We start from the raw sequence: 26,743 nt of genomic DNA on the forward strand, positions 1-26,743 counted from the left end.
CAGCAAGAATTTCTGATATAAAGTGAAAAATGAAACTGATACTGGAGAAAACAAACCAGACATCCTGAACAATCAGAAGAAAATTATGAAATGTTAGTATTTCTAGTAGACCAGGAAAAAAAAATACTTGCACTTCTGTGGAAGAAGCTGGTAAAACATCTAAAAAAATGATTGAAAACAAGCCTGAGAGAGTTTAATTTCTCCCTCTTAGGGCATTAGAGGATTAATTGCCAAAAGAGGGAGTAGCTGCTTCAGCCAAACATTTACTTGCCCGTGTATAATTGTCTATGAACCCACTCAGCTAAAAACAAGGTTCCTAGATACCAAAATAATAAGGCTGGTAGTCTCCAACAGGAGGAGTGGGAAACCTGGTTCTTTTTGAGGTGGAACTTGTGAAATCTAATAAAGATATTACAGACATGGCTGCCTGCACTGGGAAGGAGCAGACAATGGTCAGGAGATCCTGCCTAATGGAGTTCCCCTCAGATCCAGTTTCTTTGTCATTGCTGCTCAAATGCTGATGTGTTTGACAGGAGCAGCAGCAAGTCGGGGAGGGGGGAATGACAGTTTCTTGCAGAAAGTTGTGGAGCTTTTCCAGAACCTGGTTGATTTGTCTGGAGGAGATGAACCCTTGGCAGGGTCTCCATCACTGGGCAGTTCTTAACAACACACAGGACGGAATCCTGGCCCCTGTGAAGTTGGTGGAAGTTTTGCCATTAATTTCTGTGAGGTCAGGATTTCACCCTGGGAGTCAAAAGTACATGCATGCTTTCAGAGACAGAGTGGCTGATTAAATACATCTGGTGCACTGTTCTTTTATCAATCATTGATAAAATAGTGCCTTTTAAATATGAACTTTGGTTGAGCTTAACCACAAAATTCAAATATGTCCGTTTACAAGACTTAAAAGCATAATTCGTCTGCTTTTTGTCTGAAGTAACAGAAATCATGGTAAAAAATTAACACACACCCACACCTACCCTCTCCAAACCCCTGTAGTATTTCATGCGCTGCAAAAATGAGTAATCAAAGCTTAGAAAAGCCAGTTAAAATATTTCTAAATGATACATAAAACTTTATCCTTTAAGAATGCCACCCGGAGCTATATTCCTCCTCCTTTACTTCCTGAGCTAGGGGTTCATCTGGATTTTGGCAGGGACTGTGCTTCCAAGTGACCCAGCACGGGCACCAGCGAGCGCAGGACAGGACAGGACAGGTACGGAGCCTGACCCGCGCTGCTGCAGCCGGGATGTGCCTGACACCCGGCACGGGGCTGGGAGTGCGGGAGGGCACGGGGGGCTGGAGAGAACAACGGGCTGCGGGATGGCACGGGGGGCTGCGGGAGGGCAGAGCGGGCTGCGGGAGGGCAGAGGGGCTGGAGGATGGCATAGGGGGCTGCGGGAGGGCAGAGCGGGCTGCGGGAGGGAAGAAGGGGCTGCGGGAGGACACAGGGGACTGGAGGATGGCAGAGGGGGCTGGAGGGTGGCAGAGGGGGCTGCGGGAGGGCAGAGGGGGCTGCGGGAGGGCAGAGGGGCTGGAGGATGGCATAGGGGGCTGTGGGAGGGCGGAGGGGGCTGCGGGAGGGCAGAGGGGTCTGCGGGAGGGCGGAGGGGGCTGCGGGAGGGCAGAGGGGCTGGAGGATGGCATAGGGGGCTGTGGGAGGGCGGAGGGGGCTGCGGGAGGGCAGAGGGGTCTGCGGGAGGGCGGAGGGGGCTGCGGGAGGGCAGAGGGGCTGGAGGATGGCATAGGGGGCTGCGGGAGGGCAGAGGGGCTGGAGGATGGCATAGGGGGGTGTGGGAGGGCGGAGGGGGCTGCGGGAGGGCAGAGGGGGCTGCGGGAGGACACAGGGGGCTGGAGGATGGCATAGGGGGCTGTGGGAGGGCAGAGCGGGCTGCGGGAGGGCGGAGGGGCTGCAGGACGCGCCCCCGGCCCGTATGTGTGACTGCGGCGGGCAGGGCGCGGTGCGGAGCCTCCCCCGGCGCTGTCCCCGCCGTGCGCATCCCTGAGGCGGGCAGCGAGCGGCGCGGGGCGGAGGGAGAGGCCCGGCCCCTGCCCGGCCCAGCCCGGACACCCTCACGGCCCCCCCGCCCCCGGCACCGTCCCGCTGCCGCCCCGCCCGCCGCAGCTCCCGCCGCTGAATTTGCTCCGGTCCCTTAATTGTTTCGCTCTCACCGAGAACTTTGTTTACAGTCCCTTGTGCGGCGAGCTGCATCCCCTCTTATGCTGCCTGCGGGCTGGTGGCCGCCGCAGTCCCGCCCGGCGGCCAGGAGGTAAGGCACGGCTCGGCTTCGCTAGGCACGGCTCGCTATGGCACACTGGCCCGTGCTATGGCACACTGGCTCATGCTATGGCACACTGGCCCGTGCTATGGCACACTGGCTCATGCTATGGCATACTGGCCCGTGCTATGGCACACTGGCTCAGGCTATGGCACACTGGCCCATGCTATGGCACACTGGCTCATGCTATGGCACACTGGCTTATGCTATGGCACACTGGCCCATGCTATGGCACACTGGCCCGTGCTATGGCACACTGGCTCAGGCTATGGCACAGTGGCCCGTGCTATGGCACACTGGCCCGTGCTAGGGCACAGTGGCCCATGCTATGGCACAGTGGCCCAGTCTGTGGCATGGACTGGCACGGCTCACCTCGCTGGCAGCCCCGGAGACGCACGCCCCGCGGCCGCGCCCCCGCCGGCTCCGGTGCCCGCGGAGCTCCGGCTCCTGTGCCCGTGGAGCTCGGGGTCCCGCCGTCTGCGGGGCTCCGGCTCCCGTGCCTGTGGAGCTCCGGCTCCCAGTGCCCGTGGAGCTCCGGCTCCTGTGCCTGTGGAGCTCCGGGTCCCATGCCCGTGGAGCTCCGGTGCCCGTGGAGCTCCGGCTCCTGTGCCCGTGGAGCTCCGGCTGCCGTGCCCGGCTCCCCGGGGCTGCTCGGGCTCCGCTCCGGCACAGGGCTGTCCCCGCCTCCAGCATCGGGGGGCTCGGCAGCCGGAGCCGCTCCCGGTGCGGGTCGGTGTCCCGCGGTTCCGCAGGGCTGTACGGGCACAGGGCTTTCCCCGCCTGCTCGCCCCTCTGCCCTCTCGCAGAGGTGCTCGGGGACATGAGGATTTTAGCCCAGGTGTGTGTGTGGCGTGCAGCAGGCGCGTTCGAAAGTTTTGCAACTGGGGCATAACGGAGTTGGTTTGTGTAGGGGTTGGGTTGGCTCCCATCCTACACCCCGGCTGTGCCGGGAAAACGAAAAAGGTGCGAGAGTTTAAATCTGTTCATGATTTTACTTAAAAACTTGGTGGGAGAAACTTGCTGCATCCTGAGGCAGCTGATATGGAGGCAATGCGTTCTTCTGCTGCCTCTGTAGCTCAGGGCATGGTCCCGAAGTCCTGTAAGAACAAATTCTGGTTGTGTATTTCCAGGAGCGTTCACCTGGGCAGAGCTGCGGGGTTGTGTTGAGGATTACTGTAGTCTGTTGAATTCTGAATGAACTCAGGCTCTCCTCTCGGGACAGAGGGACTCCTTACGCTATTTTCCGTAGTCGCTTTAATGCACAGCCATGGTGTGAAGTGTGAGCATTATGATTTTTTGGGATTTTACATAAGCAAAAAAGGGTGCCTGAAGTGTTGTATGATAGAGAGAACCCGGTCCAGAGCTTGAAGGCGGAAAACTCAAAACGTGTCCCACTGGTTATAAGTAAAATATGAAAAGGAGAAAAGGGTTGTAGTGGCTCTTTGCCCTTGCACAGAGATACTCCATATGTAGGAGCCTCCTGAGAGAGCACCACATTGAAATGATTCCGAGTTAAAACGCTGGAAGCTTCATGTAGAGATTTCATGTGTTTCTGCTTCTCAGTTTTGTGGTGAGAGGGGGAAGGAGAAGGAAAGAAGTTTCAACTCTAAGAAGTTGCTCTGTGAGAATTTTTTATAAAGACATTAATTTGAAATAAAAATATTTAAACTGGGTGCAGTCTGGGATAAATACAAATAAATAACTGACAAGGAAATTAGTTTTTCAAGCAAGATGCTGTCAGAGTGGCTTAGGGGGCACAATCGTGCTGGGAAGAGCTTTCAAACAAATGTAACCTTGCTGTAATCCAAGTAGAAGTTGACTGCAAGCACATTTCAGAGGTCTGCATTTCTTTTAATGAAATCTAGATTATATATCTAGTCAGGATTTTTTTTCCTGCATTCCCTCCAAACTTTTCAGAAAGCTAAACTAATTTCTAGGTCCTGTGGAAAAGAATATAATCAATGAGAGAAGCAAGTAGACTTCCTTATTATTAGCTAACTTCAATAATCAGCTAAATATACTTTGGCAATGTCACAGGCTTATTCCAAGGATCATCTGGAGAACAGCAGCAGTTTGTGCCTGTAAAAGTTTGTGTTTGTGAAATGTTAGCAGGGTCTAAAAACAGAAAAACCCTCAAAGTTTAATGTTATACAAACTTATTCTCGTGAATTTACTCTCATCCCCACTTAGGACTCCTGCTTCCATGTTGAAATCATCTCCCGTGATCATACACTTCTAGAAAGAGTGTCAAATAAGATTAGCAACATAGATCTGCTGCTTTGTGTGTTTTACCCAGCTGCCTGGTGACTTCACAGCTGTTTCTGCAGTTGATAACAATTTCCATTGCTCTGCTCTCTGCAGAGTTGTCACTGCCCTGCTGCAGAGTCCCCCTTGTCCCTCGTGAAGTTATGAATCTTGTTTTTAAAAATCCAGGAACAGAAATGAACAATAGTAAATACAGTGGACTTGTGTTTATTACAGAGAGTTCTTGGACTGTGTAAATCTCTGCCTTTTTTTATTCTGAGTTTTTGGGATTATGTTACTTAGGTTTTCTTATAGTGGAAGAGATCTAACAGGTTTTTTTAGTGGTGTGTTGTCGCAGTCAGTTCACAGCTAGGAAGTCTGAGGAGCAGGGAGATGGAGTGATTTGCTCAAAGAAATTGGACTCATAGAAGAGACAAACTCCCATGTATTCTGAGTCATTATTCACACAGGTGAAGTGAGCAATAGAAATTAAGTTAAATAAGATTTTTATCTACAATATTTCTTGTGCATTGCCTTTTCCTGCCTGGCTCTTTCTGTGGAGCCATAATCCATGCCTGGGTGATGATACTCACCACTGGGACGTCACAGCATCAAAGGAAAACGTTCCATTGGGCCAGAAATGGGTGGCTGCTTCCAAGAAAAGAGGCAGAGGCCACCAGGAGAGCCAGAGGGAGAACATCTCCTGCTTTGGTTAGGTCAGGAGCAGGAGTCAGCCCACAGCAGAAGCTTTACACTCAAGGCTTTTATTCTTAAGAAGCTGATAAATATCCAACAACTTTTCTTGTAGGAAACTTCCATGCTAAATATTAGCACCTCCAGCTCATCACTCAGCAATATCTGACGCTTCAAAGACTCGAGCAGCTCTGTCTGCCTTGAATTGGCACACAAGACATCTTCAGCACTCTTTGACAATGGATTTCTCCTGGATCTGGTAGGTGTGCATGCTGATGGATTTAATGTCGTTTTGATACATCTAAATTTACCCTTTTTAGCGGCTAAAATTTTTCTCTCCCCTTTACCCAGGGTTAGCCAGAGATTGCCACAGAAGCACATTCTTCCTCCAACTCAAAGCAGCTCCTTAAGATAGTACTTGTGGTGTGATTAGTGAGAGGATGCTGGTGTTGCTGGGTGTCTTTGCCTAAATTTCTTACCCTGAAACTTGAACCAAATCACCTGTTGGCTTAAGTCAGAAGTGACTTTGCTGGCAATGAGGATCCAGTGCCCTTTTTTCTAGGGCTAGATACCTTTGCTCACACTTCAAATAGGTTCTGTTTTTTATTTAATTTAATAGTATTTGAGTAGGGGGTTGTTTATTTGTTTTGTATGAATGCCTGCCTTCTTGCATCCTACTCCAGAAAAAAACTGTGCTCCTCAGAAATCAACAGATATTTTGCCATTGACTTAATTATTATAGGTTAAAATATTTTTTTTATTCCTGATAAATTTGACTGTATAAATATATCTCCTTTCTTCACAAATCTCTGTACAGGAGGTCTAGGAGAATTTAATGCTCATTGAAGATGCAGCTGAAGCAGAGGGACAAGGACTTTAGAGACAGGAGTAAATACATTTTGATTAGAGGTTAAAATTTTTCAGAATAATAATGCATATTGTGGGCTTTTTCAAGTTATTTGGCAGTTCCCTAATTCAGTGACTGTTAGAGTTCTTGGACTTTTGAATAGTTATTACAGTGTATTTGAGCCAATAGACCTTTTATATGCAAAATATTTAAATTTTTTCTCTCTCAAATTTGGTAATAAAATGTTATATTAATTGAATGATAATATTAAAAAAAGGTGACATTTAGGGACCACATTCTTATGTTATGCTGAACTTCTGTAATGTTTTATGGATAAGCAGTGCAGCAACATAATGGCACCAGTGTACGTCTCTCTGCTGTGTCAATCATTATTGGAAATGCGGAACTTGGGGTCAGATCCACATGGGAACAGATTAATGACACTCAAGAGCAAACCCATGGCTTTCCTGGGCTCTTTCTGTTTGATTTAAAAGGCATTTAACCATGAATTGTGACTCAAAGAACACAGCTACCGAACCTAGGAGAATTTAGGATATCTGAGGTGTCAGCACAGATATAACACTGGAGATACAGATATAACCTTGGAGATACCGAGTGCTCTCACAGAAACAGGCAGAATCATTGAATGGTCGTGGTTAGAAGAGACTTCTGGGGGTCATATGGTCTGACCCCCTATTGCTCCTAGGCAATGCTGACTGTGCAGATGGCTTTGGATTACCTCGAGGGTAGGCTCCAAAACTTCACTAGGTTCCAGTGCTCAGTTGCCCTCACAGTATAAAAGTCTTTCCTGGTGATCAGAGTGTTTCAGTGTGTGCTGATGCCTCTTGGGCTGTCGCTGTGTGTGCTTGGGTGTGTTGCGTGTGCCCAGCAAGGACAGGCTCCTCTGGCAGGGCTGAGCCCACAGGCAGCTCTGCACAGCAGATACAACAGGGAGCTGAGCACTCTTCCCAGAGCAGTACAACAAAAGCTTTAGCAAACCAGATCTGGGCTTTTCTTCTCTCTTTAGGGTTCAAGGGGACTTTCTATGCAAACACTCAATATCCAGCATTTAGCCTGTTTGTGCTTGTGTTCTTTTTTAAAAGAGTGAAATCCTCTTTCTAGTAAAACCCACAGTCAGTTATAGGAGGTACTGAGACCTAAAACCAAGGGCTCTCCACAATGAGCAAATATATCTTAGCAACAAGGGTGGAGTGGTGGGAAAGGAAAAGGAGAATACTAGTATCTGGCAATTAACTTCCTAGTCACAGATGTGAAGGTGATAAAAGTGATAAAAGCATTACTGCACTGCCAACGCTCTTCCTTGTTCTCTGAGCTGCATATCGTGCTGCTCATGAGAGCAACAGAGGCACAGCCCACGCCAGGGTGGTGGAGGAGTGCTGGGAGCTGCTACAGCAGGACAGCCAGGGGGTACCCAGTGGCTCCCCAGTGTCCCAGTCTCTGGAGTGTGTGTTGGGGTGCACTGAGCTGGGGCCAGGACAGCACATCTGTGCAGCCTCGGTGTTGGCAGAGCTCACTGCAGGCCCCAGAGTCACCCCACATCCCCAGAGCCCCGGAGACAAGGCCGAGCTCTGGCGTGGTGGAGGGCTATGAGCTCCTCTTGCTCTGAGCAGGTGGGCTCTGATTATTCCCTGGGCCCAGAGCCAGAAGGTGTTTGTGTCCTGTGCAGATGCAGTCAAACTGAGCATGCCTTCAGGACTGAGAGTGTGTTGACAGTCTGGAAACAGGAGGAAAACAACCTGCTCTATCTGAGATGAGTGAATATGATGGTAAATCTACCTCCCACAGTAACAGGGATGTGGTTTCAGGGATTTACAAGAGACCTGTTGCTTTTGCATGAAGCCAGTGTAAATGGCGAGCTGTCAGTCTGGCATTGATATTGGAGGTTCACTAGCCTTGAGCTGAGCTGAGTGCAGGAATCTGTTTGCATCCCCACTCCCCCCACATCTACACCTTGTCGTGACCATTCGAATTTTTTCCCTAAGTCGCACTTGCACTGAGAAAGAGCTCACTGTTCATCCTGGTTTTTGCTGGGCTAATACTTGACCGTGTTATTGTGATGTGCAGTGGAGCAAATCTGTGTAATATATTGTGTGTAGGTGTATAAAGAAACTGTGAAAAGTGTGTGAGCCAAAATCAAAACAGTGTGTGAACTTCACCTGTTTGTGAGAAAATGTAATGCCATTGAAATCTAAATTATGTCCAGAACTGCTGACTTCAGGATGTAACTTAATGTAGGGTTTAGCCCACAACACTTTAATGCTGGTGCCTGTCTTGGTCTGTGACTTTGTTATTTCCAGAACTTACATACATATTGTTGACTACTACAAGAAGTGATTCAGATCCTTCACAATCAGTCGTGTCACTGTTGATCTTGTGCATAAATCCTTGTGGGGTCTGAATGTCTGGTTGCTTGTGATCCCAAGGGGATACTTCTGTGTCCCCATTTGTCTTACACGTAATTGGTAATTATTGGTTGAACTCATGCTGTTCTCTCCACAGCGCAGCACGAGCTCAGCAGAGCCTGCTCTAGCCTAAGAACGGGCCGAGTCAAGACAGTCAAGATGACAAACGAGCCTATCAAAGAGATCCTGGGCACCCCAAAGCTCCCTGACTCCGTACCCCCAGAGAAGAGCAACAACAATGACTGTGTGATAACCACCATTCCTCTGGTCAGCGAGTGCCAGCTGACGGCAGCCACGGGGGGAGCCGAGCTCTCCTGCTACCGCTGCACCATTCCCTTCGGCGTGGTCATCCTCATCGCCGGCACCGTGGTCACCGCCGTGGCCTACATCTTCAACTCCCATGGCTCCATCATCTCCGTCTTTGGCCTGGTCCTCTTGTCCTCGGGACTCGTTCTGCTGGCTTCCAGCGCCGTATGCTGGAAGATCAGGCAGCACAAGAAGAAGGCAAAGAGGCGGGAGAGCCAGACGGCGCTCGTGGCGAACCAGCGAACCTTGTTTGGCTAAAGGCAGCCAGGAGAAGGCTGGGCAGAAGGCAGAACCTTTGTAAGTCAACTTGGCTATTTATCAGTAGGAGAGATTGCAGGTTTTAATTTAACTGTGGAAACGAACTGAAATGAAAATGGAACGGATTGAGAAATACTTGTAACAACTCTGCAAATGCTCTCAATATATTTCTTACTGCAGACTTGGTAGTGATTCTTTTCAAGACAGAGGAAAACCCATTTTTCCTTCACAGAAAACTGTGTCACATAACTGCAGCCATCCTAACTGCATTCTCCAGCATGCTGATCGTGTTGGAAAGGGAACGTGTGGGAACTGAGAAAATAATTTGACTTGAAATGCCAGAGGTCTCCTTAAAACACTGACATTTGACCAAGGGAGAAGTCATAGCATTTGAAGTGACTACAAGCTTATGGCCAGAGTATCTGGGACTTAAACTGTAGCTGAAAAAAAAAACCAAAAGCAATAAGAACACATTGCAATTTTCTCAATAAGCTGATTCTTATATTTTATGTAACTTCCCCCTCCCAATACCTGTGGTACTTTCCCCCTTTTTTAAACCAACTAATATTGATTTTGTTTCAGTATTGAATAGAAATCAGTAGAAATGTGTAATTATGTTGTTTAACCTAAATAACAAGGTATGATCATAGCTTAAAACATGAGAATTTTTGTAAATTAAGTGGTCAGGTTTAGCACTTTTGATTATTTTGCTATAAAAATTAAAAAATAAATTTCATTAAAATAATATCCAGCACTGCTGGACCTTTAGAAAATATTTCTTTATTGCTATCAAGATAGCTTGTATCTTCAATTCTGACAGCTTTATATTTCTATTTTTGTAGAACAACCCCTGTGACAATAACTGTGAACACATGTACTGCTGATCTCTTACAGAAACCTCTGCAGCCTCTGGACTTTGGTTTGATAGTCCAACCCTCTGCAGCTTGATTAACAGCTCTGTTATTGAAAAATCATAGCAGACAGTTCTGCAGACACTCACTGTCACAGTCAGTTTGAGACATAACTATTAATAATAACTTGTGGAAGCAAAGCTATGTGTAGTGTTTGCTGACTGAGCTTTGGGATTACAAATCTTCATGAAAAGCAGGTGCCAGGTGTCCCCCGCTTGTGGCTGAGGTGTTGATTCTGTAACTCTTGTGTTGTAGAGGTCTTCCAACTTTTCTCAGCTAATGGATTGTTGACAGGCTTGTCCCAAATTGAAGCAAAACAGAACATGATTTCTCCTTCTTGAAGGACAAGTGGTGCTGAGCTGAGTCACAGGTTTCCACCCTGGTGTGTATGAGAAGGCAAAGGGGCTGCATGGAGCCATATTTCTATTTTTCCTCTCTTTTAATTTCCTCCTTACTTTCTCCAGACTCAGAAGGGCTGGATGTGATTTTTGCTTTCCACTACCAAGGTGAGACAGGCCTGTGCCCTCTCTGTGCCCTCAGAGCCTCTGGCAGCCAGGACAGTTTTGGTGATGCTGCTGCAGAGCCCACCTGCCAAAGGGGTGCTGCAGGGGGTTCCTTCTGCACCTCATCCTGGATCCCTAAACTCCTCCTGCTGAAACCACCAGGAATTCTGGCTTAGGTGCCACCATTTCCTCTGCCCTCCATGCTTTAAGCTTGTTACATCCATAACTTATCCCTGGATTTGCAAGCTGCACCTTGTGTTTTAAATAGAGTGAGCTATATGTGCAGGAGGGGATGTTTGGGGTCAGTATTTGCGTTGCCACACTCCATGGTTACCAGACGCTATAATAAAATCACTTGCATCAGAGGAAAGCTGACAACACATTTTAGCACTTCCATAGCCCTCAGTTAATCACGGCAGGAAGCTTTCCTGCTGCTAGGAGAACATGTTGCGTCACCAGAACATCTGACACCGGTGTCTAGTGTCAATCACTTTGCTTAAGGTCATTAAAAATATTAGGGTGTCCCCTTACGATGTACAGGTTTTGCATGAGTGACAATTCATGGGAAACGCATAGCATGATAAATAATGGAACAGGTGGACTAAAGTGGTGTCTTTCCTGTTTAAAATGAGAGAAGTGATTGACATCAGCAAAGCTGGAGAAGCTAAATAGAGCTGTTCATCTTTTTCCCTCCCTGGGAACACAATAGTTTTTCTGACTCCTTCTCTCCCCTCCCCATTTCTTTTTTCGTCAGTGGAATTTCGGGGGCTGCTGAGGAGAGAACTGCAGGGGCTGCAGAGATGCAGTGATTTCCATTAAGTGTGTGGCAGCTTGGCTCCCTAGGCTGAGCCCAGAGCAGGAGCTGCCCACTGCCCTCTCCAGAAGCCTTTCCCACCCATGGGTCCTCCTTTGGCCATCACTGTGATACAGCTGAGCTTGCTGTGAAAGGAAGGTACAGGTACAAGGTGAGGCTCAGCTCCAAGTCAAAAAAGAAAAGCCAAACTCAGTGGAAAGGAGATGATGGGGGATTTGGAGCAGTTTTTTTTCAGGAAGGGTAAATAGGAGTGAGTAAGAATTGCTCTGCTGCTGCTAGAGATGATTTCCCTTTCCTTATCTCTGCTCTCTTTGACTTTTGCAGTGCATAGGCAAGGACACAGCAGAATTCCTGGATCACCCTCTGCCTTCCTAATTGTGGGCACCTGGGCATTACCCAGCCTATGTGCAGGGACAGACACACTGCAGTGACCCTGGATGTGACCCTGGCACAGGAAAGCTTCAGGCACACCGTGCTCCCCTGAGCACCACCCAACTGGACAGGCTGGGAGGCCCCTGGGTGAGAGGGGCTGCTGAGCTCAGCAGCATCGTCTGTGTCCTTTAGAGATCAGGTACATGCACAAGCATCTTCATCCCAAGAAGCAAATGAAAGGCTGTGCACAGTCAGGCTTGTTTGTCCTTCGTTCAGAGGAGCAAAACAGTAATTTTATGTGGGAGAATCCCAGCACCCGATCCTGGTGTCCTGCAGGAGCAAAGCAGAGGTTGTGAGCAGTTCAGGCAGAGAGTTTTAGGCTGTTAAAGGTGTTTTCAAAGCTTTCATCACTAGGTGTTCACATGGCCTTAGGAACTGACTTTTCCCCCATGATTTATTTGCATTGATTTTGGGCCAGTCCGAAGCAGTAGCATCATCTCTTCTGACTGACCAGCAATGACATCCTACCCATGTCTCACAGTCTATGCTTTTTTCTTCTTGCAAATCTATTTATTTTAGATATTTTCATTATTATCCTCTCTCTCTCTCTCTCTCTCTACACACCCAGGAACAACACATCCTTTTCAGCCCTTAAAGCCCAACCAAAATTTCTGCTTCAAATTTTGAGCCCCATGACCTAATCTGGATTGATTTGGAGTTTCCTGCCTGGGTGCTGGGTGCTGCAGTGCACCAAGTCTTTGATGCAGAGCCAACTGGAACTCCACGATTGCTGCTTGGTGTTTCTCATGGGAATCTGAGAAGCAGAAGGATGCAACCCTGTGGAGATCAAAGTGACTTTCCAGCTCAGAAACACCTTCCCTTCTGGTGTGAAAAGGCTTTGAATGCCACAAATGGTGTTTCAGTTCTGGGAGAGGCTGGGTGGGAGCTGGTGCAAATTTTATTGTCACAATTGCTTGTCTATCCCTTCCTGAAAGCCCTGGCAGCACTGCACAAGCAAAACTGGCCTCACAAGGATAGAAAATTATCTAATAGAGGAATTGCGCTGTGCTCCGGGCAAATGTTACAGTGATCTTAAATAATAATTGCAAACCCTAAGCACAGGAAATTGTGTCTGTAACTACACCCTGTATTGCTATTGTACACAAAGACAGTTATAGCCTGGGACAGTATTTTAAAATAATAATCAGATTGGTATGACAATGCTTAGATTTTGTTCAAGTCAAAACGCCCAATTTGCGATTCCCCAGTCATTTCACGTGTTGTGTTTTGTACATGACTCTGGCTCTAATACCATAATTTTCCAGGTTAAAAAAAAAAAAAAAAAAAAAGAGAGAGAGAGAGAAAGAGAGAAAGAAAGGTTAGTTTCATGGACTTGTGTCAAGAATTAAGTTTCTCTGCCATGGACACTTGGGAGAGCTCCTGTTACCAAACACCAAATGTGCAGTGTTACTGCAGAGAACAGGAACCAGCTCGGAGTGAGGGACGGAGAGAGGCCTGAGAGGCTCATCAGCATCCGGAAGAGTCAGGCCAGGAACAAACCCTCTGGAATATCCCGTGTTCCTGCCCCAGCTTTGCTTATCCAGACTCAAATTCAGGGTTACTGCTCCTTTGGTATCTGAGGTGGAAGTTGGTGCATATTATCAGCAGGTTTCACCTAATTTGTTTTTACAATGGGCTGCAAAATAAGAAGAGCAGAACAATATTGGTAGCCATCATTTTGCATAGATATTACCAGTACCTTTAAGCATTGACAGATATAATTTTGCTTTTATATTTCCAATACCTTTGTTGCCTCTAGCTTGTATGACATTTTAGCTATATCAATGTAAATTTCAATGTAAATTTCAATGTACATTTCAATGTAAATATTATCCAGTCATGAAGAGCTTTTATATATTGAAGTACATTACATATCAAGAACTGCACTGTATGGTGTGAAAACTATAAATTCTGGCAGAAATCTGTGTGTAGACTAAATCTTACAGGCTAAACCATGTGGGAGAACAATGGTCTTAAACTGCAAAATCAACTTGAATTTTTGGCTTTTATTCAGGTTGTTGATGTCACTATTAACATGACACAGGACCTAATCCTTCCTCTTGTGAGCAGCCAGTTGGAGCCCTATTGTCCTGACTCTGTGCATCCTAAAATTTGCATTTGTAGCAAACATGGCAATTTTGAAAAATACTTCTTTTGCATTGACTGCCTTTCCTCTTAACTATTCTTCTGTGCTTTCTATACTAATATCAAAATTACTACATTTTAAAAACAGAAAAAGAGGAAAGAAGGAGAAGAACATACAACTGCAGTCGTTGGACACTGCATGGAGTAATGGAAAGATAGTAAGTGTGCCTTGTTGATTGAGACCTTTAAAAATATGTAAGTCTTGTTTCTGATACATCCTGAACTTTATCCTCAGTTTCATCCTTATAAAATATTTTAAGTCCCCAGGTTAACATCAGTCTTAGATCCTCACCTCATATTTATTTTCTGTTTCCCAGGAAGCATTTAGCTCAGCAAAAAGCAGATTCTTTTACCATCTTTTGCAGCCTGACTGATGTCGAATGCCCATATGGGATTTGCAGAGGCAGTGTCCCCATGGTTTTTTAAGTTAAAAGGCATTCAGCCACAGTCTCCTCTTGAAGGTGTAGGCACTGTGCAGAGGTAAAGATTTCTGTGCTGCAGCAAGAGATGTCAGTGAATAATCTGTGACAAAACCATCAATAACAGCAGAGCAGCCCTTCACCGCCTCTTCTCAGCCACGTTCCCTTTCCATCTGAAGGCCTGGGCTTGTGAATAGAGTTAACAGCTTTCCTGGAAAACTGGCCCATGACATGATTTCCTTGTGAACTCCATCCACCTGTCATGTTAGGGCTTGGTGCAACGCCAGGGCTGGCAGGAAATAATAGGCAGCAGGATGCTGGTGTGTGTCGATGGCCCTGACCCTCCCATTCCTGAACATGAATAAGCCTCGGGCTCACCGGGCGTCAGAGCTGCTGCTCCCGGGCCCTGGGACAGCATGGGAGGGAGGCACAGCCACTAAAATAACATCCAGCCAGCAGAGCTGCAGCCCAGAGCGCTGTGGGAAGGGATGGTGTCACATTCTCACTGCCTGCTGCTCTTTGTTCTCTCCCCTGTGCCCTCGCTGCACTGCAGGGAGGAATCTGCTGCTTCACGCAGTAAAAAAAGGACAAAGTAGACATCCATGTGAATTAGCTGAGATTCCCCTGAACAGACTTATTTCCCTGGAATCCGTGGGGTATGTTATGGATGACCATCTCTGTTGCCGCTTCTGCTTTGTTTCTATCTAGGTAATTTCATTCTTTGCCTACCAAATGATGGTGCTTCAAAGAATGACCTCTGCTAGCATACCAGGAAAGGACTTTTCACTCTGGATTGCAAAATGAACTTGTAAAGAAATATCCTGATCTCTTAAACTGTTTCTCTATAAACAGTTTTCTCAAGAAAGTCTAATGAAGTCTGGAAGTAAATTGTTTCCTAATCTGGAGCAAAAAGCAGTACAGCAGAAGTTTAATGAAATGCAGGCTTGAAGCAAAGCATCCTGTTGCCCCTTTCCCTTTTTATCCCCAAAGGCAGAACTGCTGAAGTGAGTAACTCATGTGAAAGATCATAAAGGTGGTCAAGTTATTGCTGATATTTAAGCTCTTGCAAAATGAGCAGCTAAATGCATATAGGACCAACACCTCATTAGTCTTTTATAAGAAAAACCCCCAAAAACTTAGAGAACAAGCTATTCTTCCCCTGGCAAAACCCTCAAGTTCCACCATTGCAGCAGCTGGGCCATGATAGGTGTGGTAGCCTCAACTACCACCAGCTCCAAGTGTTGTGAAAGACACAAACCATCGGTGTTGAGCTCAGCATTCACATCACAGTCACTGCTTTGCTCATCTCCTGCCCCTCTGGGAGCTGCCGTCAGTGGGCCTGAGGTGGCTTTTCTGACATCAGTGGGGCTGAGGTGGCTTTTCTGAGCTGCCACCTCTTCCTCGCTGCAGCCTGGGCTGCCCCATGCCAAGCAGGACTAGAGGGACACAGACACAGACACAGAAAAGTGCAGTTGGTCTGTAAAGTGACCAGAAGTGAAAGCATGAAGCCTGGAGCTCAGGATGAGACAGAAAAACCATGGAGGATCCACAGGCCCACGTGTGTTTTGCTCGCACTAATGCTGAAGCAGAGATAAGTACTGCAGAGGAGGACTGAAGCATGTTGGCAACCAGCCTGGGGAGGCTTCTCTTCCCCGGCTGTGTGAAGGGCTTTGTTTTCCTCTGCACAAAGAGGGGACAGCCAGGTGCCCCACACTGAGCATTGCCACCCAGAGCTGTGTCCCTGGAGTGGCTGAGGCCCTTCTGGCAGTGGCTTTGTGGCACTGCAGGGGAATTAACTGGCCATGAGCTCATTTCCCATGGGCCACCAACCAGGGACTCAATCAGATGGGATCAACTTTCGCTCTGGTCTTTGGTCAGAATGGTCAATAAAAACCATTCCCCTGGTGGTGGTAAAACCAATTGTGCTTCTGTGGAAGAATTACTACTCAACAGCCTTTGAAATACAACAGGCTCCTTCCAGAGCTACAGAATTTAAAAGTGACCCCAGAACTGGCCATTACTGAACAACAGGACTGCACAGGAACTGGCAGCCAGACAATCCCCTGCCTGGAAAGTCATGTTCTACAACTGCCCTGGTTCCCAACATTTCTCCAAAACTTTGCTGTGTTTTTACAGGACCCAGATCTCTTAATGCACTTGCTCTTGGTGCATTTTCTGTGTTCCAGCCCCTGCTGAGCCCACCTTTGTTACAGCTCTGAGCATCCCCTGGCTCTGAGTGATGGTGAGGGGGCTGCCCAGGGCTGCTGGCAGAGCTGCCTCCTCCAGCCTTCGCACGGCACCAGCCGAGCAGGGACACAAATTTGGGATATTTTTGAGCGCCATCTACTGGAGTTTTTTCTGTTTTCTAATTGCACAGTTTGAGTGTTTATATTCACACACCGATTCAATAATTTAACACTCTGCGTTCAGATTTAGGAGACATTTAAAATTGCAAAGAACGAGAAAGGAACCTGGTGCACCCACCACTGAGAGCATCCCTCAGCCTCACCACAACAAACACTTAGTTGTGCTCCTGTGGTTCTGATAATCCTTCATTTCCTAGGATGACAGATGTATTCCAAATGCTGCAGTTACAGCTGGTCAGAAACTCCCAAGGGAATAGTCTTCCACTGGAAAACTATGATCTTGTTAAGTCAAAACATTTCACAGAAATGTAAACTTTATTGCTTATTCATTTTTACAGGAAGTTGTAATCATTGGATTACCACATTTAATTTTCAACTGCATTGTATTTAAAAAATCAGAAAGAGCAGGATAACACGAAAGATTTTCACTTTGCTGAAATGAAATATGCACAAGTATGAAAGCTCTGTACCTAAATCCATGCACAGATAAACTCCTGAGGCTGAGATTTGCATCCTTATTTAGGAAAGTAAGAAAATAAGAATAACCTAGGAGTTTTTCATGCGATGAAATTCCAGACTGTGAAGAGCTCTGATCACTGAATTTTATTTCTCTATTCTACTTGGTTTTGAGAGAAAATAGCCTGACTTGGGAAATTTTTTCCCTCCATTTCTGTCCCACTGCTGATACCTTGCTAAACCCTAATTCTGCCGACGCACTCAGTTCAGCAAGACTGTTGGCAGTTCCAGCTTCCTGTAGCACAGGCAAACCTTTTGTACTTTCTCCCTTTGGGCAGTTTTCTTTTTTCCCAGTAATAGGAGTGTGTGAGGCCTTTCCAGCTGGGAAATGCACGTTGCAGGCGGCAGGGCCAAGTGCACAAAGAGAAAGGAGGCTCGGTACAAGTTACGCCACCGACATCTGGCAGATCGATTTGACGTCTCTGTCACCTCCTCTGCTGGACAATGCTCTTATCCCCAGAGTGAAGCCTTTGTTAAACACTGGAGCTCTGAAAATGTGACTGGCATCAGCTTTGCAGAGCACTTGGAGAGCTCTCATCTGTGCAGATCTGTATTTGAAAGAAATAAATGCCCTGCCAGTCTCCCCAGCTTCGTGTCCTCAATGAGTATCAGGTTTTGGGGAGCCAGCCTCTGTTGCAGGAGGCTGCAGTGTGGTCACAGGGCAGCAGACCTTCAGCTGGGCTGGGGAATGATTTGGAGAGACTGAAGCACAGACGTGCTTGGGGGAGGAGCTGCAGTCACAGCTTGCTCTTCAAATAACTTTGCAAAAGTGGCCAGTTCTGCCCAGGAGTTAGAGTGCTGCTCTTCAGACCCCAGCCCTGCTAGCCCCTGATGTTGGCACACCACCTGTGGGGGATGTTTGCTATTTCCATCTCACTCAGCCACTCTTTTTAGCTGCTTTTGGATGGGCTTTTTGCAGAGGGGTCATTTCATCACAGGACAAGACTGAGCAGAAGCTGTGTGAAGGACATCCTGCAAAGCGACTCTTCACTTTCTCCCCAGCTCAAAGGGGGCAGTGGGAGGGCTGTTCTGTGGGTATGACAGTGCTTGGGGATTTGGATTTAGTTTCTAGATCTCCCAGTCTTTGTGGGGTGTGTGGACACAACCCAGGTGGTGATTTTTGATCTGCCTTGCTGGTGAGTGGCTCACTGAGGTCAGCAGAGCCCTTCTGCATCCCCTGCACATCACAGACAGAATGAACGACAGTGTAAATTACATTAAGTAGTCTAATTAGATTTTCCTTTTTTTCCAGCAAAGTTTAAATCCACCTTGAAACAAAGTTTTCCTTTTGGGCTATTGGAGCACTTCAGCTGAACATAAGAGATGTTATTAAGCAATTTTTGGCAGGGAAGAGATTAAGTACCACGAAGCCTGAACCAAAAGCTTGCAGTTCAGCAGCACACATAGCATGAAATCACATTCCTGAACATGTGAACTGTGTCATGGTCAGGACCCAGGGCCATCTGACAACTGCCTTGGGAAGTTTTATATTAAAGCCCCATCATTACAAGTGTCCTCAAGTGATGATGGAATGAGAGATTAGAGAGGGGCCTGTGGCAGAGCTGGCAGCTCTAATGGAAAGACTTGAAGTGTAGAGAAACACCCCAGGCTCCCCTCAGAGGAAGGACACGTGCTAGAACATCAGCTCATTTATAGGGTTTATAAGTTTGTAAATGAACATGTACAGCCACAGAGTGGCCTCCTCCCCTGTGATACTGAACAACCCTGATGCCAGAAAGGGGAAAAACAAAAAGGAAAAAGCTGTGTTGGTTGTTTGAAGGGAAATGGTGATTGTGCGCCCAAGAAGAGAACTCAGCTCCCATCTCTGAGTTTGCTCTTTCTTGTGGAAAATGGTTAAAGGAGTCTCTATGTTTTAATAGCAGCTCTTAAATACTGGTTTATTTCCATCATCTTTTTTGATTTATGAAGCATGAATAGGCAACTTTCTCATGCATGGTCTGTGTTTATATATGATATTTATATGAACCATATGTATTTTACCATATGATGTTGGAACATTTTGGCAGTGTTTGTCAAATACAAGTTTGTGTCTCAGGTTTCTGGATAATTTAAAAATTTCCAAGATGATCTTATTAGCTATACTTTCCATGAGACACTTTTTCTCTGTTGATTAAGTTAATTTAGTTTGATTTCGTTTTGTCAGAGTTATTTTTACAGACAATATTTGTTTTTATTGTTTGTTTTTCGCATCTGTTCAATTAAATTTATTATCCTTCTACATATAAGCAGTCATCCTGTTATGCCTTACTCTTCACTAAAGTAGGTGATCTGTAAATATTAATTCTCAAAATTTAGAAATGTGCTCTGAGCAACACAGCTATAAAATGATATAATATAAATAAACTACCTTTTAGGAAAAGCACTTACTTTTTCCTTAATGCACCAGATGATGTCTTTGTCTCACTGGTGATAGTAACCCAACCTTCAGATTTCCATAAGCCCCAGATTGTACCCACAGTTGCTTAAGTGTTGACAACTGCTTTTTAATTCTAAAAGGAGTTTCATCTTCATAACAACTTTGTGGAACTGAGAAAAGAAATTTATACCTATTCTCTAAATTAAAATATAAAACAGAATCTGTCACTGGATCTTTCCATGCTTTCTATAGGTTGTACCCACTGTACATAAGGTTCATTTGCCACAAGCATGACATGGCACTAGAGGCTGTTAAACCTACTCAGTGTCAAGGAATTCGAGTTTCAGGTTTTTTTCTTTCTGGCGAAAGACATTTGGTTTGGGGCCATCAATTAAGACATCAAGAAATCCAGCAGAGCCACAGTTTGATTACAATCTAATCACATTGCAGGGGAGCTGCACAGCAATCACACTTGTCATTGCACAGCACAAAAGGTTGCTGTGAGCTGTCAATCTTCCTATCACCAACAGGAAACTCAACCTCCATGCTGTTTACAAGCCTCTCTTAGGAGCTCTTGGGCCTAAATCCTAAACAAACTTCCTCAATAATTGCCAGCAGAATAGCACAGCATGGAGACTTTACCACTGGAGGTCCATTATTCTTTAAATTGCCCTCTCACAGAGCCAGCCCTGGCATCTTCAACACTTCTTTTGTTTGTTCCCATGCCAGAGGTTCTTGGTTGTATCACAATGAGCTGCAGACACAGCCTTCCCAAAAACTGGTATTTGAGTGCATCCAAAGAGCAGCAGTTAGCTCAGTATCCAATCCCCTTATTCCCTGGCCTACGTATTTGATTTGGAAATCACTGAATACATTTCTTGGGATAAAAGCCACAGAAGGGGCTGGACTTTGGGACTTTCTGCTGTTGTTGTGGATTAAGCAAAGAATCCAGAGATGGGTAAGGCTGAGCTGGGTTCTGATGCTCTGCTGGACCAAACCTGAGCTAATACACATCATTCCTGAGCCAATCCCTGAGTATATCCTTGTACCCCTGCCCTTCAGTGACAGGGCAGAAGGATGCAATGAGGTGTCTTTCCAACCACTGTGCTTTGTCCAGTGAAGGCTTCACAGCTCTTGGTCTCTCTGATTAATTTCTGCTGCAGGCCAGGGAAGGGATTTGCACGCAATGAGAATATTTTTTCTAAGTTAAACCAAAATACACTCTTATTTCAAGGAAGGTTTGGAGGACAGCCATATACATTTTGAAATCCCTGGCCCAGAATTGAGTCATTAAAGCAGATATTGCAAGATGCAGGGCTTTTTACAAGAAAGGGAGGGAATGGATCTCTTGTTCATTTTGGGCCCTAAGAGTAATGTTTCATTACTCTCTTTCCAAAACAAAAGTGGAACTAATTGATTGCCCAAAGTTGCTTATTCAGGAACATTCCAATAACATCCCACCTTATGCTTTGGCTTCTGTAATAGCTTTTCCCTGAGCTCCTTACAGCAGGGTTCTGCCTTTTGCTGAGTTAACAAGAAGCTCTCCAGAGTATTGATCCTGGAGGCTACAAGGAAACTTAAAAGGGGACCTGGACACAAGACACAGCACGCTTGAGACCTCAGCCAGACTGCTGGGTATTTGCCAGTCCTGGATTTCACGTTTGAAGGCTACAGAAGCAGCACTCAGAATCCCACTGTGCCCATTGGAAAGGTCCTTCTAAAACTTCCCATGAGACAAATTCTCCTGGGCTTTTATTCACATGTCTGTGTGTTAATGTGTACCTGTGTTTGTGTATAGATACACACAAATCTCAACCTTTAATGTTCTTTCCTTTAAGAAATAAAATAGTCTTTAAAAGTAATTTGTAATAAGAAGCATAACTTTCTTTGCACTTTAGAACTAGGAATTGATTAACTGCCTGTGGTGGGTTCAGTTTCAGAAGCCAGTTCAGTCCCTAATTGGTTTCTAATGAGCCCAAGTGCTTTATTAATGTAATTTCAAGTCAGCCTGAACTCCCAGTAAGCTGAAGGCTCCTACTGATCCCAGTGGGATATGCAGGTATGTGAGACTGTGGTACCTTTTATTTCTTGTTGACTGAAAGAGCTGTTTTTATAATTGTTTAGTGAACTGAAAAAAATAAATATGGGTTGAGAAGGACTGAGAAGGAAAGTCAGGAAAATGAAGGTGAGTTCTGTGGCTGGGCTGGTGTCTGTATCAGGTTTGCGTGTTAATAGATCTGGAAAAATGTCACTGAGTATCTTGTCGCCTGGCCAAAGCAATTATTGGGGGTTTTTGTGTTTATTAAAACTCTTGGTGCACTTGGAGCTTGATTTCTAATTCAATTATCTACTGAAGAAAAGAGGATTAGAAAATATTCTTTACCTACAGTGTGATGTTTTCTTTTATAAAGATAAGCATACAGGGCACTTAGCTTTTATGCTAAGTAATTTTTCCTACAGGATCCCTTATTTGTATAACAGGATTTAGTTTTACTGTTTAGTATCAGAAAGCCCAATAAATTCTGGTTTTCCCAGGGAATTGGTACCTGTAATGCACTGTGCTCTGGGCTGAGGAAGCCAATGTATTGCTTATAAAATCTCCAAATTATTCTGTATCTTTGAAGTGTTCTGGGAGGATTACATCCTCCTCAGCCATACCTATACGTGGGAAAGAGAAATGTAACCAATTCCCCTGCTGACCTTTATCTTATTGTGTCTGTTTAAAACAGGAAAAGCGTGCCCATTGGCTCAGCTAATACCTTAAATAACTAAAAGACACCCTGCTATTCCCCATTCCTGACTACTTCCTTGCTTGTTTCCCTCCTGGCTAGCAGCAGCCTGTATATATATATTGATATATGCATGCAAATTTTCAATGCCACCCAGGGCTTACCCAAGAGAACAAAACAGTCTGTAGCTCTTCCAAATCCCTGTCTGACTCCTCACCTGGGCTCTGTTGGGTACTTTTATTTATCTATTTGAGTTGTTATCTTTTGATAAGACACTCTCTTGCTGCCTTTGATTTTAAGCTAGATAAAAATATGTTTTATGTGTTTGGTTTTGTTTTGTTTTTTTTTTTTTAATGTACATATATATAATCACTTCTGGACTTTTCCAGCATTATATGCAGAACTTCAATGTAAACCTGATTGTGTAAACCAAGTTGTGACCTTGAGCAGTGCTCTCAGTTGAAGGAAACTGGAAAGCAAAGGCAGCTAGTGGAGATCTTGAGGGAAAATATTGATGTTTTAGGTCTGTCCTTTTGAAGTAAAGGCCTATAGTGCCTTAATTGCTTACACCAACATACCTCCCCCTTTCAAAGGTACTTTAATGTACATATAAGGCCTTTAAGGATTTAAAACTTAAAAAGAAAATATTTTTTTCTAAAGCCCTTTAGGAACCTGGTGCTGTTTTGAGCATCTGGATCCTCAAACCCTTCTGTGAAATCTGCAGTTTGCCTGAGGGATCTGAGTGAAGAGGTAAAATGAGCTGAGCCTGGAACAGCTGAACATCCTGATGGATGTCTGGAGTTTATTCCAAAATGCTTAAGTCAGATGCTCTTTGGTCAATTCCTGGCACACCAGGGAGTAAATGTGGTCACCTACAGGAACTGAATTGATAAGAGCCACATGCCAGTGGATCTGGGAGTCCCTGGCACAGCTTCTCAAAGAAGAGCTGGGGCAGATGCTGAGTGCAGGGGCAGGGAGCAGCCCTCCCTGTGCTTCATTAGCTGCCTTTGGTGCTCGTCCATTTGGCTCCTGTGGAGATCCAGCTGCTTTCCAGGGGTGAGCAGCTGCCTGGAGAGACGGAATGGCAGCTCCACTGCAGGAGCCCGTGCAGCTGGCTGTCACTGCAAATGGAAATGTTTGGGGTTTATTTATCAAGTGTGTTCGTGAGCAGACGAAAGGACAATTCCAGTTGTTTGTAGTGAGTCTTGAGCCCTGTTTACTGAGGAAGGGAGGGCTGAGGAGGGGCTTGGTTATCACACAAAGCAGGCCAGGAGGGATGGCTGGAGCATTTGGTTTTGCCTTGGCTGATGGTTGTGGGGCTGCTCAGTGACTCCACAGGTGCTGTTGTACCTGTGCTTGTCTGCCCCAGGGCGTGGGGACAAATGCTGCCTCCAGGATGCTTTGCCTCCTCCTCCTCCAAGGACAGCACCTGCTGGGAGTAGCTGGGGAAGGGCAGATGCCAAGCAAAAACAAAACCAAAGCTTTTCCTATTTTCCACCCATAAAGAAGGTGAACCCAGCCCTTCATCCCTTCTTTTGCTGCATCTCCTCTCTCACTGTCCTTTTACAGGACTTGTCAACCACCCCTTAACTACCAGAGGCTGCAGAAGTGCTGGCCAACAGCAGCCCCTGAGCCTCCTGAGCTCCTGGTTCGCATGGCACGGCCCAGGGTGGGTTTTGGCCTGTCCCACAGAGCCTGGACCGCTCCTGAAGATGGTAGCAAACAATGTGTGTGGCTTGCCAGGCAAACATGTGGTGGAACGGCCATTATGAAACACAGGGTTTTGGGAAAGGAACTTACTTTCCAGAGTGACTGTTTGGGAGTGAGTCAGTAGATCAGCCCAGATGTGAGGCCAGTGGAAAGGAGAATCCTTCCATTCTTGGGTAAAATCTCAGTGCAATTCCTGTTAGAAATACCCGAAACTTGCAAAGGCACTTACAGAGCTACAGTCCCTGTGCTCTAAGGAAAGGCTGGGGAAAAAGTGATTGTGGAGTTAAAAAATCATCTGCCACCTTTACTACATGAAGGAAACATGGCAGGGGATGAAAGGAAGAGCTTTATTTGCTGTTGAAGATGTTAGATTCCATGTGGCAGACAACATCCAAAAATATGAAGTCACTTCCAAAAAACACAGCTGTTCTGTGGGAGCTATGATTTCCATATGCCTGGGCTGTCTGAGAACATCTTGGTGGCAGTCTCGGGACAGGAATGTCGTCATGAGCACTGCTGAACTTTAGAGAGGACTGGATTGTTTTCCTGGTAGTGCCTGGTGACACTATTTTGTAACGCTAGCCTTTCGGAAAAAAGATATTCCCCGAATTAGCACATTACGAGCTCATTTAATGAATGTTCTGCCTCTCCGAGAGATTAAACCCACTGGGGCACTGCTCTAAAGCTCTTGTAGGTTTGATTATCTGTAAAGTTACATTCTATCTTAGGCCTTTGGAAAACTGAGGAAATTACTGGATGAAACCCTGGGAATGGGGCTGCGCTCAGGCTCATCTTAGAGGGGCGTGTTCCCCTCCCGAGGGATCATTGCTGTGGGAGGAACAATCTGCCTCTGCTGCAGAGCTACTGCAAGTCATTAGGGCTTGGCATTGCCTTCACCTTCTCCTGTGTGTTTTTGTAGCTGCACACTGGAATCTCACTCTGAGGTGGAAGGCAGTGTCCTCTTCCACTTGCGAGCTAAATTCTGTAATCACAACTTTCATGTTTTCTATAATTTGAAACAGGCCTGGTATTCAGGTTTCGTTGTAGGTGGGAAAAAAATCCCCTTTAACTTTTGCAGTAGAAGAGCAGTAGGATTTTTTGGTTGGAGACTTGGGTTAAAACAAATTTGTCAAAAGATTGATTGATGTCTCACAGATCCAGCTGCCTGTGAGGTGTAAGCAAACCCCAAAAGAGCCTGAGCACACTCTGTGTGTGGGAGAGGAGCTCTGCTGCTGTGCAATCACTTACGGCAGCTGACACGGGATATTCAGCCTTGGGCAAATAAATACACCCAAAATGAGTGACCCAGTGAGGTGAAGTGGCAGCTCTGGGGTGAAGGTGGTGAGCCTGTTGGGATGGAGCACACACTGCAGGGCTGGGGAGGAGCAGGGTTTGGGCTCTCTGGTGTCAGCAACGTGCGGGTCGAGAGGGCTTGGAAGGGGGAAGAATGGCCACAGTGTTCTTGTGGGGACGGAGCCAGCTCAATTTAATATGGTTTGCTAAACTGCTGACAAGCCTGGATAAACAAAGTTTGTGTGGACAGGTCTGAAGCTTAGAAGAGGTCATTGACTTCAATTATGGTTCAGCAGAAGAAAAATCTGAGCTGAAGAAAAATCTGAGCTGGGGGTACTGGAAAGGTTGAAGCTGGATGCTCCCAGCCCGGGGGGATATTTGGACTCTCTGGATGCTCAAAGCAGCTGTCCCTGCCTGCAGTGTCCATCAGGTCACAGCCCACACTGGGTTGTCTGGGCTCTGTGCACTTTCCCTGGAGTTATGTGGGCAGGCAGGTAACACAGAAAATAACACTGCCCAGTAAACTTACAGTCACATCACCCAGCCACTCCTGAGTGATTTTGATATAGTCCCTGCTGAGGGCAGGGCTTCAGAGGAAGCTTTTTGGAAGCACTGTGGGATGCTCTTTGATTTGCATCTACATACCAAATATAAATGGTTTAAGCGTTCCAGAGCCATTAACAGCCATTTCAAACATTCCTTTGGTGGACCAGGTCAGTTTTCTGACTGTGTTTAACTTGTCTCCATCCTCCCTTGTTCAGATCCTGTTTGTTAGCAAGGCCTCCAAGCTGCTGGGCTTGTATCAATATTCATATTTTTCCCTTCATGCAAACAATGGAGAACTTGAGCAAAAGCCCATCCAAGATCCTGGGAATTTCCTACATAGTTCAAAGGACTTTGGAACTAGCTTATAAATTATCAAACTGTTTCAATTAGAAAAGTTATTTTATTAATGTAATCTGTGCAGGGCTAGGAACAACTTGCTTCACACAAATCCCTGAGCTGCTTCTGTTTTCTTGACTCCTCCTCAAGCTGCTAGAGAACTTTCCAGCATGGGATTAGCTTCTCAGAGAACAGCCTGTATCTAAATATTTTTATTTTTTAATTGTGGATTTGCCCCATCATATCTAGAAACTGAAATGATTCCGAGAGGCGTGGACAGGGGTGTGCTGTGCTCTGCAGCCCCCGAGTGCTGCGCGTTCAGTAGCAAGCCTTGGCTCACAAACTCCCCCAGCAGGAAGCTCATAATGAAAGAGTTATTGAGCAAGAAACAGAGAGATTTAAACTAAAGTCACTCCTGACTGAACAGCTGTCTTTGTTTTTAATTTGTGCTATCATGAAGGGATGGGGCAGTGGGGAGGAAGCTTTCCCTCCTCCTCGCCGAGGCCATCCCTGACCTTCAGGGGCTTAATCACAGCCTTTTACTGCTCCCTTCTAACACTCCCCCATCTGCAGAATCTCTCTTCTGAAAAGTAGAG

The 26,743-nt window shown here is 46.1% G+C and overlaps 2 protein-coding genes across 3 annotated transcripts; one reads left to right on the forward strand and one right to left on the reverse strand.

Annotated features, from left to right (window-relative positions):
• Positions 1-1,096: 1,096 nt before the first annotated feature.
• TMEM100 (transmembrane protein 100) lies at positions 1,097-13,486 on the forward strand. Of its 2 annotated transcripts, XM_058038759.1 has the most exons (4): positions 1,097-1,216; positions 2,191-2,270; positions 5,332-5,475; positions 8,584-13,486. In XM_058038759.1, the coding sequence occupies exon 4, from the start codon at positions 8,646-8,648 to the stop codon at positions 9,048-9,050; it is 405 nt and encodes a 134-aa protein (XP_057894742.1). In that variant the 5' UTR covers positions 1,097-1,216; positions 2,191-2,270; positions 5,332-5,475; positions 8,584-8,645; the 3' UTR covers positions 9,051-13,486. The 2 variants fall into 2 exon arrangements, with proteins under 2 accessions (XP_057894742.1, XP_057894741.1); XM_058038758.1 differs by lacking the exon at positions 1,097-1,216 and having other exon boundaries at positions 2,121-2,270.
• On the reverse strand, positions 1,139-2,212 carry LOC131092410 (uncharacterized). Its single transcript, XM_058039090.1, has one exon. The coding sequence runs from the start codon at positions 2,210-2,212 to the stop codon at positions 1,139-1,141; it is 1,074 nt and encodes a 357-aa protein (XP_057895073.1).
• Positions 13,487-26,743: the final 13,257 nt, after the last annotated feature.

This window comes from Melospiza georgiana, chromosome 21 (assembly GCF_028018845.1).
Source record: "Melospiza georgiana isolate bMelGeo1 chromosome 21, bMelGeo1.pri, whole genome shotgun sequence".
NCBI classification, from domain to species: Eukaryota; Metazoa; Chordata; class Aves; order Passeriformes; family Passerellidae; genus Melospiza; species Melospiza georgiana.